The sequence below is a fragment of the Myripristis murdjan genome, chromosome 24 (assembly GCF_902150065.1).
Source record: "Myripristis murdjan chromosome 24, fMyrMur1.1, whole genome shotgun sequence".
NCBI classification, from domain to species: domain Eukaryota; kingdom Metazoa; phylum Chordata; class Actinopteri; order Holocentriformes; family Holocentridae; genus Myripristis; species Myripristis murdjan.
The window spans coordinates 28432934-28448080 of NC_044003.1; the positions used below are offsets into that span (position 1 = coordinate 28432934).

General features: G+C 42.5%; 1 protein-coding gene across 9 annotated transcripts in view; it reads left to right on the top strand.

The window, feature by feature from the left end:
* afdna (afadin, adherens junction formation factor a) overlaps positions 1-15147 on the top strand; it is a 112108-nt gene that overhangs the window by 75716 nt on the left and 21245 nt on the right. For all 9 annotated transcript variants that reach the window (XM_030046602.1, XM_030046604.1, XM_030046603.1 and 6 more), the window contains 8 exons: positions 7914-7979; positions 8132-8205; positions 9249-9367; positions 11619-11819; positions 12726-12817; positions 13104-13301; positions 13717-13888; positions 14540-14945. In XM_030046602.1, the coding sequence (XP_029902462.1) occupies positions 7914-7979; positions 8132-8205; positions 9249-9367; positions 11619-11819; positions 12726-12817; positions 13104-13301; positions 13717-13888; positions 14540-14945 (1328 nt within the window). The remainder of the gene's footprint in view (positions 1-7913; positions 7980-8131; positions 8206-9248; positions 9368-11618; positions 11820-12725; positions 12818-13103; positions 13302-13716; positions 13889-14539; positions 14946-15147) is intronic.

The window sequence follows — 15147 nt, forward strand, 5'->3', positions numbered from 1 at the left end:
CTGTAAAATTTCAGGCCCAATTTTATTCCACTGGATCAGAATGGTTAGTGATTTTGGAATATGAGTTTAATATGAGAAAGCTTGCAAGTATCCCTTTAATCTAATTCAAGAAATGTTTCGAAATGGTACTAGTACAGGCTAGCCTGTGAAACGTCTGTGTGATGCATACCACATTAATCAAAGTGATTGCAATTTAGGTCGTGGAAATTAAAATCTATAGATGGAAGCTCTGCATCCATACTGCTTCTTACAGCTGGACTGGTCTGTTGACACTGGCTGAATGATCCTGATCTCCAAGAGGGTGAAGTAACTCTCAGCTGAGATGCTTCTGGAAAATGGACTCTTAAGTTGACGTTACATTATATTATATGGTTGGTTTGGGAAACTGAGGCGGGAAGGAAATGAGCTCTGAACTTTGTCAGAACTCTGTTTGTCCACTTTGCCTCAAAGGTTCTGTGTGTGTGTTTGTGTGTTTGTTACCTGTTACAGGAGTAATACCAACAATTTAACAATAGTATGAGAGAACTGCCCCCCTCTGAGGGCTGGAACAATGGGAGGATGTACTGCACACACACACACACACACACATGCTTTCCTGAAGGGCTGAAGGCACGAGGTATTTACAGCCTGTGTGTGCAGGAGAACATGTGTCCATCTCACAGGCCACAGTGTACTCGCTGCCGAAGCAAATTTTGACATGTTTATACAGACAAAAGGACATGTTTGCACAGAAAATGAAAAGCCACATTGCCTTCTGGCTCCGCAGTGGGCCCAGGCCTGCTGCCTTAACCGTTGGATTCTTTGCACTCCAGCGACCATCTGCAGTTGGTCTTCAACATTTCACAAGTGGTTGTTCTGCCTTGCTGAAAAGCATCTTCATTTCCTTTTCCGGCTCATTGCCTTTGTTTCCTGTGTTAACATCTGGTGATCAAGTTTTCAAAATGAAGTTGGTCTTGCTGAGCTCTTAGAGGATTTCTGCACCTCTGACTGCTCAAACGGCTGTTGAATCCTCACCTACCTTTAGCAGCCTTTATCACTGCTGTTTCCCTACATCAGTGTTTTTCAAAGGACATCTGTCAGCCATCTTTGATTGTTATTGCAATGGAGATTTGGGGTGTACTTGCCTTCTGCTACATTTAACATTTGCTTCTACATAGGAGCGCATTTCATTTCTGACTTTTGTAGGGGGTCTTGTAGGAAATCATGTTCTGTATGTTTCATTCTACACCTGTTCAAAGGATGCACATACCTTCACATACCTGTACTATCTTTTCTACTGTTTCTTTTGGTGGCAATTGAGAAGGATTAAAAATAGAAATTTATATACAGTAGTTCTGTATATAAATTCGCTTGATTTTTTTTTTTTTTTTAAACATGGGGGGAAAAGTTAATCAGCAAATTACCCAAAAAAATTACCAGAAAAATAGGAAAAATATTTTGTTTTAAAATTACAAGAACTGTATTTATTAATTATTAAGTTTATATATGTAATCATCAGATCAGTGATGCCTGACTGATTGATTTCTTGCGTTGGAATGCATATGAAACTGTGGCTGAATGCAACCTGAGCAAATTCATGTAAAAAAGTTACAAGAAAATTACTGGACAATTACCAAAAAAATTAGTAAATAGTACCTGAAAACAGATACCGCAGTCATATTTTCGAACTCATTATTTTAGATCTTTTTTCCTCATTGTTATCCAGCCTTTGGTTTCTATTCATTCCACTTTGATATGAAAGTAGAGCTTTCTGGCAGCAGCTTTTTGTAACATGGACCAGCAGGTAAACACAAGTGTTGCTAATGACACTAATGAAGGTTGTGCTCCATTGAAGTGAACCAGAGTTTGTCCAGTGGGCGAACATGAACAGCAGCAGGGCCCGGCCCCGTTAGACCTAAATGCAACAGAACTGTAATTAAGCTCATTAGAAACACCTGTGTTTACCCTGCAGTGCTGTGTCGGGGACATGACATGGCTGCTGTGAAAAGGCTCTAGTAATTTTCCAATGCTACTTGATGACTTGAATCACTCCATATCTGGTGGAGTGAAACGGTCCCTCTGCTGGAAAGTAGTCCCTGGGGAAACATTTGCTTTATGCAGCAGATTATCAGTTCCATAGTTTATGAATGATGCGGACTTTATTAGCCACAGAAACAAAACAGTGTAAGGTGGGTGTTTGAACCAAAAATTCAAATTTGAAAATCAGTGGATTTTGATTATATGTTGTGAAATCTTTAGTACCCCTGCATGATTTGCAAAATGGTTTGTTGTAATGTAAAATGTTAGTTTAATTAAATTGTAGTAAACAGGCCAAACCTAGAGAATCACAGGTGTGGTCCTTTAAGCTTGTAACGAGCAGCTGAGTCCATCAGGCCAGTCCTCTCTAATAAAGACCTGTCACCTTTGACGTGATTTGTCCTTGTTTTGCACGTTTAGAACCAGAGCCGGCCTTTGAACAGATAGTAAATCACGGCTGCCACAGGTATTCCAGCTATTCTGATTGGGGATTTGACTTAAATCTAACAACAGTCATTTTTGTACACATGCACAAATGCACACTCTTTTTATAAGTCCATCAGTAAATCTTGGCCTTTGAGGATTGTGTTCAAAGAAACGTAGATCATTGAGTTGGTTTAAAGTTGCACGGTGTAATATTTCAAGGTGCCTTAGTGCGTGTTTGTCTTATGCCATCAGGGATTGAAATTCGTTTTTCAAAAAGGGAGGGAATTCCCCCGTTAAATGCTTCACATGAGGGGGATTTATGCTCTTTGTGGGGGGATACCACTGCTGAGGTTAAATATCAGTCTTATCTTGTCCTAATTGCATTTCCTTGCTCTCCTTGAACTGGGCATCAGGGATTCACTATAACTCCATGTGTAGTTATCTTTTCTTGTCTTACATATGTAATGAGCCGTTTACTGTTATGTCTGTGGACTCATGCGGTATGAAGGAAAACACAGGACTTTTTAGCACAGCCTTGTCAGCATCCTGCTTGGAATAGCTTGGTGCATTTCTGACTCACCTTTCTCATTAAGGCAGCTTTAAAAAAATATGGAGCAGCTCATTTCTTCATAGTTATTTTCGAGCCATGGCTATATCTTGAGCCAGTGAGCCTGAAGCTTTCCTTTTGACTTCTTCACCCCAGTATCATTACTAATATGTAGACATCACCAGGACCGTCGTCTGTGCTAGTGTTGAGGCGTTATGGGGTCTGGTGCTTTTTTTTTTTCCTGAGCAGGTTTCACTTCAGTTGATGTGGATTTACATTTTAGCCAGCAGCCCATATTTTCCTCCATTTATAACTCAAGTTCATATCGTTAAAACCGCAAAGTTTGTCATGTCTGACATGACATTATTAAACATCACTGGAAATGTGTGCAGAAATTCCCCTCTTAAGTGCTTCACTTGCAGGAATGATTTAACTTATCCATAATCCTGTAATCCTGCACTGAAATTCAGACCCCGGCCGTGTCTCTGATCCACACTAGCTAGTACACCAACTAGTGCGGATCATCTTTATGCTAGCTAACACATCTGGTTTCACTTTGACCCCCAGACCTCCAGACCCCCTCCTCCCACCCTCAACTACTGGTTTTATAGCTTCATTATTGCAGCAGACGTGCTGTGTATATGCATGTGCATGTTTCAGCATGTCTTTCATCTTGGACTCTGCAAGTTCAGCTGTGTGTGTGTGTGTGTGTGTGCGTGTGTGTGTATGTTTTCATGCCTGGGTCTCGTGTGAATACAATGTAGAGTGTGCCACTTTATGGGTGTGGTTCAACATGTCTGTAGTTGGTGCTCACGTGTGTGTGTGTGTGTGTGTGTGTGTGTGTGTGTGTAGTCACTCGTCAGTGTTTTCGACCATCAGCTAATACTATGTTGGCTGCTGTTCCTCCAGAGGAAATGAAGGGTTAAGCAGCTCTGCTACATACCTGCTTTTACACGCCAACATTTCTCATGGTTTCATGTCAGGAACCCCAAATATAGATGGGCAACGCTGAAGCACCCCTGATGTTCTAGATTTAAGAAAAAGGAATGAAAAAATATTAGCCACTTTTGGAGAATAAACAACAAAGATTTAAAGACATGTGTTTGTGATTTTGGCAGTCCGTCAAATCACTACCTTTTCAAATATAGCTAGCCTGTTTGAGTCACAACAGATGATAAAGTTACAGGGAGAGGGAGGGTCATGTGTCTCTTGACAGTAGAGAAGGAAAACAAAAAATGCAGTCAATAATTTGAAGAGCAAGTCTTGACATAAATCGAGAATTTCCCCCAATTCTAAGCCAATTTTGGAACTTGGAAAGCAATTTTTGGTAATACCACAGACCCATCCATGCTAATTTACAGACTAACTACTCCCTAAAAATTTTTTAATTTTCAACAGACTCTCACACAATGGGGGCATTGTTTCCCCCAAAGATGCCCCCCATCTTGGCTGCCATGGAGCAACAATGAGCAAAGGTTTACAGATTTCAGCTGTTTTTAAAAAATGGCATCAGCTGGTGTGGAGGCATCGCGGGGTTTAAGGATATTGAATCCCATCTTACAGTCAAGAACGCTCTGGGTCCTGAATGGGCTGGAAGGGGATTTTCACTTGGTCTTAAATCCAGTTCCAGGAAGCATTAAAAACATCCCCAAAAATGGCTTTCTGAAACCTGCAAATATGCTGGTATGTCTCGATGCAGCTTTCTTGTCAAGGCCTCCCTTGATGATGTGTGTGTGAGAAAGAGAGAGACACACACAGAGAGAGAAGCTCTGAATAGCAGAAACTATGGCTCTATATGAAACATAGGCTTTTTTATGTTGTCTAATATACAGCAGACATAAAACACTCACAGTGGTTCACTGTTCTTTTGCGTTTTGAATGTCACAGACAGGAAACGCATGCCTTCATGAATTCAGCCTCACTATTATACACATGCAGATACACACTCACACACACACAGACTGAGTTATGACATTGTGGGTCAAATGGTTTCAGGGCCTCAAGTATCCACTGTCTCGCTTCCTGTCTTGAAGGAATCAGGACACAGAGTACTTCCTGTGGAGCATAGAGGCGAGGCAGGTGGAAACTGTGTTTGTCGCCGTTTCCAGACCTGAGATCAGTCGCTGCTCCATGCCTGTGTTTCACTTCACTCTCCAGCCACAATGCAGCCACATTTGCTGCAGTCACCCAGCAGACAGGTTTGATTTATATTGTACTCTAGCTGGGGGACGCTATCTGGACAACACACAAACAGACAGGAACAGAGGCAGACTCACCTGATGTTTGCTAAGTCAAGCATGAAGACTAAAAATGGCCCTAGTCGTATTGTGAAGCTCTGTGGTGAGTCTCAGTGCAGTTTTAGCAGTTTTTAGTGGTTAAAAACAGACAATTTAAAGAGTGAAAGATTTTTGTTTTGATTTATTGATCCTTGGGGGGTAATTTCACTGAAACAACCAATGTTTTGACAGTGAATTAATTTTATTTGAAACAGAGAAATCGACTATACCTTCACACTCACACACTTGGGGTTTTTGTGGTAATATATTGAATAAACACTTTGCTGTGGTGGGTGAATTATTATATGTTGAGTGGGCTCTTATGTGCTTGTGTTAATCAGGTGTTCTCTTTTTTGAGTGTTGGACAGTTTTCATAGGTGTTTTCGCTTTTGGGTGGAGGTTATTACGTCCTTTGTTGGTTTTACAAAAACAAATTATCATGTGTTAGGAGAGGCTGACACCCCTAAACAATCAAACCATTACAGTGCGCTGGTGTTGGATGGAAAAAAAAAACAACCAAAAAAAAAAAAAAAAACAAAAAAAACATCACGTCCTGATTCTTACTCAAAAAATTTAATTGCTTATTTTAACCAACCTTCCCTTAATTATAAGCTACACTGACAGCAGGCAGCACCAGTTCATTGCCACCAGAGTTTTTTTTTTTTTTTTTTATTCCCCTCTGCAGTGTCTGCAGGCCAGATCAGTGCCTGCAGGTATCAGGCAATCAGGAAATGTCCAGGATCTCTGTATATGGCCAGTCCCAATCACCAGATCGCCCTCTTGTTATCGATACCTTAATTCCAAGGTACTGATGTCAGCCTTCAAAATCAATATGTCATTCCATTTATCATTCAAGCCCTATCCCCCACACACTATTTCTACTTGTTGTTTCAAACAGTCAATGAAGTTGACCTGCAAATAGCAGGTCAAATTAACATGCGGATAACCCCTGCCTCTAATGAACAAGATCTGTCTTTACACACACACACACACACACACGCACACACCTAGTGCCACCTTGCTAATTGCATGGTAGCAATCAGGAGTCTCATTAATCTACTCACAGTTTTACAAGTGTGTTAACAGAGAGCAAGTGTGAGTGTGTATGTCTGAGTTCAGGAGAGAGGGAGAGGACGTTCCAGCTTCATTCACTGTGTTTTGAATGGATGCTATTTTCATGCTCTTGATTCATTTAACATTTCATGGTATTTCATGGTATTTACTGGCACACACACAAACACACTCTCTGCCTCTCTCCAATCCTTAGATTTCCTGTGGGCTTTTCTAGTTAAGGCTTGCTCTTAACTTTTTTTTTTTTTTTTTTTTTTTCCATTTTACAAAATCTGAACTTAGCCAGAGTCTCCTATCTCTTAAAAGTGAAGGTTTTAGTCTTCCACTGAGCACAGTCGAATGCCTGAAGGGTGATTTCAGAGATATTTGGTTCTGCTTCTGCCTCTGCACTGCCAGTCCTTTCTCTTAGAGCAGGAGTTTTCAAAGTGGGGTCCAGGGAAGTCTGAGGATTAATTTCCCTGTAATTTAATTCACCGGAATTCTTTAGAATGCAAAAAATGTATGAGGGATCCTTATTAACAGTTTCTTTCTGGTTTAATCTCACCACGATTTGTCAGAGTGTTCAAGTGTGACATCGAAACAGTCTAACCCTCTTTAACCTGCACAAATTGACTTGATTTGAAAAAGGGTGATTAACAAATCAGCCAAAAATCACCAGGAAAATAAAAAAAAAAAAAAAAAAAAGTTAATAATAATGATGATGATAATAATGATAATGGTAATAATTATAAAAAGAAAAAACTAAAAATTATCCAAATTGAAACCTCTAACCAGTGATGCTGGATCGATCTGATTTCTTGTGTTTAAATGCTTGCGAAAGGCATCTGAACGCAGCCAAGAGCCATGGCATCTCTTGATGCAAGGCTCCCTATCAGGAAAACACACCGGCAAGTAAGATGGCACAGCGAGTGTGTGATGTGCCTGATAACACACTTCACAGGAAAACCCCACACACACACATGCAAACTGCTTTTAATCTGTGTTTGTGTCGGTTGCCTTGATTTAAAGACAAGATAAGATAAAACAAAACTATTGATGCCTGTGGGGAAATTATGGATTCTGGGTTGTGGGAGCAGATACAGCAAAGAAAAACAGGCATTGAACAGTAAAATGGAACATAAAAACACAAATTCAATGCATTTGACTTGATTTTACATTTAAATTCTAGTCAGAATTGCAAGAAAATATTTAAAAGAAGGGAAAAAATTGAAACTTTTGTCAGATTTCTGATATAATTATCTAATCATTTCAGAAAGCAGAGCAGACTGTGTCCATAAAATGGACCTAGTCCAGCAAAAACAGTTTCTTCATCTTGTTCTGTGTGTGTGTGTGTGTGTGTGTGTGTGTGGGGGTGATTTTATTGAAGCCATGTCCTTTAATTATGCAGTGTTGAAATAAGTTCTGCTCTAAGTTTTTGGGTCAAATGGATTTTGTTGCTATGCATACCAGCACCACATGGATTCATCTCTCTCTCTCTCTCTCTCTCTCTCTCTCTCTCTCTCTCTCTCTCTCTCTCTCTCTCTCTCTCTCTCTCTCTCTCTCTCTCTCCCTGTCTGTCTATGTCACTCCTTCTTTAGGGTGCTGGTCAGGAAAAACTGGGCATCTACATCAAATCTGTTGTCAAAGGAGGAGCGGCTGACATGGTGAGTACACACACACACACACACACACACACACACACGCTCAAACAGCAGAATCTTGACAGCATTTGAAATTATGCGGAAGATCATATATAGTGACTGACTGCTTGTGTGTGTGTGTGTGTGTGTGTGTGTCTGCGTGTATGTGTGTGTAGGACGGTCGTCTGGCAGCAGGTGACCAGTTGCTGAGCGTGGATGGCCGCAGTCTGGTCGGCCTGTCACAGGAGAGGTAAGAACAGCTGACCAATCACACACCCCGGTCTCCCATCACACCAGCTGACCAGCTCTTATAATATAACTTATGTGTGTGTGTTGAAGACAGCAATCAAGTATTTAGCGGCCCATGCTCCGCTCACATGAATCTGCTCGATCATTTGATTATCGAGGGTTATTTCAGGCGGTGTCAGCTAACTTGTCGGTCACACTATGTGGCGAGCACCTCCCATTCGGTAGTGCCAGCAGGTTACAACAAACACATACAGGCTGAAGTGTGTTGTGTTTCTAACTGTGGATTCAGAGGCTTCTCCTGTGCTTGACATGAAGCAGAGTCCCATTCAGTCAAACCCTGAAGGCTCACTACCCGTGGAAGCATGCGCACATAGTGTAGCAATTAAAATGGGTACTGTGTGTGTGTGTGTGTGTGTGTCACTGCAGGATTGTATCCAAATTAGAGTGAAGTGGGTCTGTGGTGGTTACAGTTACACTCACTGTCTCCAACCAACCATTCCAACATGTCAGGAGCATTCAATAGAGATGTATGAATGAAAAGTATGAAAAACGTGAGTCAGTGATGTGAATACTAAGCAAACAAAGTCTGAAGTGCAGCAGCAGCTCTGACATGCAGCACAGTTTGTGATATTTGTTGCATTACCTTTTGATTCTTGCACTTTGAAATATCATAAAGCCAGTACAGCTGGACTGTAGCAGGTTTATTTTTGGAATTCTTCTGGGTGAGAGACCATGTATTCATTCGCTGCAGGGAGATTTCTTGATGCACAGTCTCCCATCACTCGCCGCCTTCACTCCCCATGGATACAGCAAAACACTACCTCATTCTTCTGTTTGAATTTCTTCAGTCTTAACAACACTTTATCAGACCGAGCTACACATTTACAGTGACTTAGCATCAGCTTGAGAGCTACACTTTCAGCGTGGTAGCAGAGATCAACCCGAGTGTATGCGGATGAGTTTGGTGTGTGTGTGTTCTCAGGACTTAAAGTCTCAGTGATGTTGGTGTGTGTTGACATTCGTGATTTCTCGCTCTCTGCTCAGGGCGGCAGAGCTGATGACGAGGACGGGATCAGTGGTGACCTTAGAGGTGGCCAAGCAGGGAGCCATTTACCATGGCCTGGCTACTCTCCTCAACCAGCCCAGCCCCATGATGCCTAGAGGTAAGGTCACACACAAACACACAGTCTTGCACTCCTGGAGCTTAGTGGCTAACTGTGGAGTGGACTTCATATTAGCATCTTCTCATTTTCCATTATCCCCAAACATCCTTACTATTTCCTATTGGTCTTTATCCTGCCTCTAGTGTTTCCTCAATTCAAACTGTTGATTTCTCATTTCCTCTGTTCCTGTGTTACTGAGATATGTACACATATATGTGTGTTTTGGGGCTCATTCCGATAATGGGGAGCCAAAAAAAAATAAAAAAAAATCCAATATTGAAATATTGGCTGATGTGTTATATACATATATATGAACACACAAACACACATTTTTTGCAGTGATCCCTTAAATGTATTTATCAAAAACTTGTGACAAAGTTATGTAATGGACACCGGATATTTTACAATTAAACAATTAACTTTGTCAAATAAACTTTTTTTCTGCATTATGTTCTGTAAAAACACAAAACAAACAAACAAAAAAAAAACATACACGCCGATATTGTTATATCTGTGATAGTACTATATCGGCCAATCAAATCAGCTGGCTGACATATTGGTCGGGCTCTAGAAAATGCCATAAGTTTGGATTTTTGAAGACCTATGAGTGCTTTATCTTCTAGTTTAGGTTACTTTTCCAAAGTTGAGATAGTCAGATCTGTTATTATCCACTGCTAGTAATTACATTTATATCTATTAAGTCACACCCACCTTAGGCGCGGGACAACAGACATACTGTGTGTGTGTGTGTGTGTGTGTGTGTGTGTGTGTGTGTGTTTGATGGGTCAGTTGAAGGAAGAGAAGCAGACTTGTCTAGACACTGTGTCCTTGTTGTTTTCACTGCAGTGCTCTAAAAATCCAGCTAGAATGACTGGGGATATAATGACTGTTTGTGGCCACTGCTCGCTGTGTGTGAGCATGAGAAGCTGAAAATGTGTGCACACACACACACACACACACACACTTTACTGGGTATCTGGCTGAGCGCTGGTCTGCTGGAATGTGACCTTATATTCATTAAGGAAGTCTTGTGGCTAGGCGGACTTGTGGTCCAGGATGACGCTAAAGGGGCGGTCCATCAAAATTCCCCAGACCACAGTGTTCCAGTGCAGGCGGGGGTGTCTAACCGCTGGTCAGTGGATGGGCCCTGGTCATTTTTCAGCTGGCTCACGTAAACGCAGTGTTACAAAATCAGACAAGTTACATAATCGTGTACGCCTTCATGTCAGCCATCATCCCATAGATGATGGTTGTGGAGCTCTTGACTAGCTGGTTTAAAATTGCTCATGACCAGGAGGCTCTCTGCATGTGGTGACATGAATTGAAACGTAGCTTTTCAAATTGCAAAGAAGCAGGAACGTACTTTTTAGATAACAGCATAAAGAACTTATGAACCGGTACGAGGTGGTGGTGCATTCCTGTAGGAAACTTGATTGCAAAATACTCAAAAGTACATTTTAGGACATCCTCACAACTGACTAAAAGGCTTTGATATCCTGGCTCACCTGATAGTGTGTATTCCACATATCAAGGCTTAGTCTATACTGCAGCAGCCCAGGTTTGATTGCATGCCTAACCCAGTGCTGCTTGTCATCCCTTCAGGGAGACACTGAATAAAGCAGAAATGCCCACCCAAGGATATTTGCATCCAGTGTCCGAATATATAATAAATGCCTTTACTAAAGTTTGTCTGACTTTTTGTCTGTAACGCCTACAGTTTTGTCCCATGCTGTTTTGTCTGAGGCTGTTTTGTCTGATGTCTGTTGTACTAGTCTTAAAACTTGACAAAGTTTTTACCAAGACCTAAAGCCTTTTAGTCAGAGGAATGATCCTTTTTTCTCTCTGATGTCTGAGAACTGAAGCTGAGCTCTGAGGTTGTCCTAAAATGTACACCTTACAAAGGCACAAATCCAGCCACCCTGAAGAAGGCTCTGAGGAATGTTGGCTATACTTCAGCTCGAAATACATTTTCAATGAATGGGAGCTTCATTTTTTTTTCTCTGCGTCTGCCTCCCCATTTGAGTGTTTTGCATTAGACAACATTTTAAATAAACAAAGATTTAAATCAACAAAGGAATTTTCCCAACTCAGTTCATCCAGTGGTATAAACGTTCTCCATATGCCTTTGGATGGAAACACTGAAGAAACAAAAAAGAAAAATTGAAAGAAAAAAAATCTCATCTCTTTCTCTCTGGTTGTCTTCCTTCTCTCTGCTTCCTCTCATCTCCCCAATATTCCCTCCTCCATCCAGCATCAGACAGAGGCCGTGAGAAGAATGGGAAGATGCGACCAAAGAGTGAAGGCTTTGAGTTGTACAACAGCTCGGTGCAGAACGGCTCTCCAGAGAGCCCGCAGGCCGGCTGGGATTCCTACCCCGAACCAAAGAAGATGAGCGGTGAAGAGCGGCTTCTCAAGAACCGAGCCGACCACCGCTCCAGCCCCAACGTAGCGAGTAAGCCCTTGTCCTTAAAATTTTCTTTCAAACGTGAAACACTTGGATAGACAATTAAATCATTGCTTGATTTTGTCTCTGTAACTGCTTGGACGGCAGTTGAAAAATACTTAAATACTGGGGGAAAAAATTTGACTTGCAATTGAAGAGCAGCTATCGAAGCTGGTGCTGTTTTCCCAGGTCCTGCTAATCACCCAAAAGTAAGTCACAGTGCACAGTTAGCTGAAAGTACTCCAGAGTGCTCAAATATGGGTGCCCCAAAGTACTTTTGTGTACATTTGAGTAACCAACCACTTTTAATTTCCAATTCTTTTGGTTAACTGTTTGTTCACGTAGGGCAGTTTGGGGTAGTTTTGGGTGATTAGTAGGACTCCGTTCCCTTGGCTTCCTCTACATCAGGGTTGAAGAGGCTGCAGGTTTTTATTCCAACCAAAAACTCATTCACTGATAGCAGGCACATATCTGGGGTGGAATAAAAGAGTCAGAATACATTATCATGCCAAGTTTAGTGAAAGGAAACCCTGTCCCACAGCTGATCAGATTTAAAACAAATGGAAAAAAACCCTATGTATAATTCTGTGAGACGGAAAACAAGTGCATCTACATGTGATCATAGCAATAATAATAACAGCAATATATTTTTTCTTAACAATGTGAAACTGTTGTCTGTGTAAGGGAAACACTAAAAATTGAAGTAATTATTGTGTATTATCCACTCTTAAGTAAAACATCTACAGTCGATATCAATTCCCATTTTGGGAAATTGGGTGGTTGTCTGCTCATGTAGATCCCTAATTCGTAGTTTAATTACATGTGTGTTTTAAACTTTTACATAATTATTGTTATGCTTTTTCTTGGATGTTTTTGACGCTGCATGAATGATTATTACTCCTACGTTCTCACCAGATCAAGGCCAGAGTCCCGGTGGCAAGGCGGTCTACCCCGGAGGACCAGGCACTAAGATCACGTCCGTCTCCACCGGCAACCTCTGTGCCGACGTAAGTGACCATAGCAACGTGGCTGGAAGCATCATGTAGTGGATCGCGGTGGTAGATTGGGTGGTAACAGAGGGCCACTAACATGCCAAGACAAGTGTGTAGACACCCTGATCCTCGACATGGAGAAGACTGTGATCATTAATACTGTTTTTTGTTCTATTCAAGAAATGTGCAGGGTATGTTAGGGCATGTTTGAATAGCATATTACACTTAAGATGGATCTGCAGCCCCTGTATATTAGGAAGATGTCCTAAATATTTTGTTATTTTCTGGTGTCGATCCTCAGGAAGAGCCTTCACCTCCCCGTCCAGAGGCCTACCCCATCCCCACCCAGACCTACCCCAGGGAGTACTTCACCATCCCAGCCTCCAAGAGCCAAGACCGGGTGGTGGGCCCAGGGCAGGGACCTTCACAGCACTGGCAGGCCATGGAGGACAGAGAGCGCCTCCCTGTGGTTGATAACCTCCACAACAACAGTATGCAGGTACAGCAGCAGCACTATCATACCCCCTTTTTTCCAGTCACAAGAAGCCCACCTGTAGAAGATATCAGACCGTTTGCTCCTTTGCAACTTTTCTGAGCTGAAAAACATGAAAACATTCAGGAGGGAATACAACTTTTAGGGTCATGGAAATGCTTTAAGACGGTTATGGAGGAATCTTTGATTGTGTTGAGCAGGTTTGATGGTTAAGATTTATCTGCCTGCTTTTTTTTCCACCTCTCTCTATTTGCCTCCCATTCTTCCCTTCATCCCCTCCTCCTTTTGACTTCATACCACCTCCATCTCTCTCCTCCTGTCCCTCCTGTCTTTTCTTCCTCTTCTTCCCCCTCTCTTCCCTCCATCTTTCCACTACCTGCCTCCCTGCTCTCCATCCTGCTCTCCTCCCTCCCTATTTCAGCGGGTCACCCACTCCCAGGAGGACCTGTATCCTCCACCAGGAGGTCTACGGCCAGAAGAGCTAGTTCAGCAGCACTATCAACAGGACTACCAGCACCGGGACCTGGACTACCAGCACCGAGACCTGGACTACCAGCACCGGGACCTGGACTACCAGAGAGGTCCAACAGGAGGTGAGGGGGTTGTGCAAAAGAAGCAGGAAGAGGTTGGAAAGAGGAGGGGAGACAAGGACGGATGGCAGGGCAGCAGATGGAAGAGGGATGTAGCACATTAAAATGTAACAGATAATGTAAAGCCTGATGTTATGTTATGAGTCGTTTCTGTAAATGGATCCAAAATACAAAATCTGATGGTGTAATATATTTCCCCAAGAATTTCTTATGTTCTTATTATATTACATGGTTCTCAACTGGCCTAGTTTCAGGGGATACATTCCATTCCAGAATTTCCCTGGTTGGGATCAATAAAGTATATCTATCTATCTATCTATCTATCTACATTTGTTCTTAGTAACTCAGTCCACACATAAACAGTTCAGTTTTATTTTGAAAGATGAAGAGCACAGTTTGAAGCAAAACTGAACTCTGGTAGGGTTAATATGGCTCTTAGTGGAGTCTCATATTGTCTAAATTCTCAACAAGTATGTATGAGTAAATGTTATTATCATTATCCTGGGTGTCAGTGGGGAGTTTTAGTTTACACTGATGATCTAAATGCTGTTTTTGAGGCTTTTCCACCCAGACAAGATAAAATTGTGGGACGAACACCGGTGTGTGAGTGGACAAGTAACAGAGTTGGACCTCTGTCTCGGTGTGTGTGTGTAGGTGTCGGTGGAGCTGACCACTGGACTGGCCAGCAGCAGGTCTCGTCCTCGTTGGAGTCATCTACTTCCAGCCAGGAGCACCTCAACTTCTCTGCCTCCTCCTCCTCCTCCAACAAGACCCAGAATCAGAAGACTGGGCCGGGCCGCTGGAAAACACCCAACACCCCACATGCTGTGCCTCCCCACTCCGCCCAGCCACCCTCCCGCTCCGACCTGCCCCCGCCTCCCCCCCCACCACCAGCGCCCTACCCCGACCCTTACGATCCCTATGACCCGCAGCCCGACCTCCCTCTCCCGCCGCCGCCTGCTGTCACCGGGGTCATGGCCCAGCAGGCGGCTGACCGCAAGAAGCGCGAGGAGCAGCAGCGCTGGTACGAGAAGGAGAAGGCTCGCCTGGAGGAAGAGAGGTGGGCTGCTTTTGAAATGCAAATACCACACACAGTTTGTAAATATATGCTGTAAATTAATGTTTCTTCATGGGGGATTTAGGGTGGGGATTAGATAGGGATTCATGGCTTGGCCTGTGTGTGTTTTCATTCCTTTGTTTTGATCCATCACACTGTGTCCACCAAGGCCTTGGCAATAGGTGACTAAAACTATGAGTATTCA